General features: G+C 46.5%; 1 protein-coding gene across 40 annotated transcripts in view; it reads left to right on the top strand.

Moving 5' to 3' along the window:
- The window catches only part of mapta (microtubule-associated protein tau a), a 39,487-nt gene that overhangs the window by 38,666 nt on the left and 193 nt on the right, over nucleotides 1-628 (top strand). For all 40 annotated transcript variants that reach the window (XM_034859646.1, XM_034859639.1, XM_034859632.1 and 37 more), the window contains one exon: nucleotides 432-628. This exon is cut by the window's right edge. In XM_034859646.1, the coding sequence (XP_034715537.1) occupies nucleotides 432-628 (197 nt within the window). The remainder of the gene's footprint in view (nucleotides 1-431) is intronic.

The following is a 628-nucleotide window of genomic DNA, read 5'->3' as shown; positions in this document are numbered from 1 at the left end:
CATAGTATAGTATGTCGAAAAAAAAGTCATGGTATAATATGTCGAAAAAAAAGTCATGGTATAATATGTCGGAAAAAAGTCATAAAAAGTCCTGGCATAGTATGTCGAAAAAAAGTCATAGTATAGTATGCGGAAGAAGTCAGTCAGTTCGTCAGAACGTTTAATAAGAAACTAAAACAGAACTCACATGAACATTGAACTTTTTATTAACGTACATTTGTTACACATCAATGCTTCAAGTCATAAAAAGTCATTGTATGTTTGAAGGTGTTAAACAGCGTTAGGGCCATTTAGTAATCCAGCAGCCGTGATCACATGGAGTGCGTCACTCAGCCCATTATTGTGCTCATTGTTGGCCACCAGGGGGCGCTCTAGAACACCTAAACCCATCCAGGCCGCATGTTTGACCCGTTCTTGTGGTCCTCCCGCAGATTGAGAGCCACAAACTGAACTTCCGTGAGGTGGCCAAGGCCCGCACTGACCACGGCGCTGAGATCATCTCTCTGGAAGACTCCCCCCACCAGCTCAGCACCGTGTCCTCCTCCGGCAGCATCAACATGGCCGACTCTCCGCAGCTCTCCACGCTGGCTGACCAGGTGTCCGCCTCTCTGGCCAAACAAGGCTTGTG

This window comes from Etheostoma cragini, chromosome 21, assembly GCF_013103735.1.
Source record: "Etheostoma cragini isolate CJK2018 chromosome 21, CSU_Ecrag_1.0, whole genome shotgun sequence".
In the NCBI taxonomy this organism is placed as follows: Eukaryota; Metazoa; Chordata; class Actinopteri; order Perciformes; family Percidae; genus Etheostoma; species Etheostoma cragini.
The sequence above is the reverse complement of the archived record's forward strand: the minus strand, read 5'-3'. Positions and strand labels throughout refer to the sequence as shown.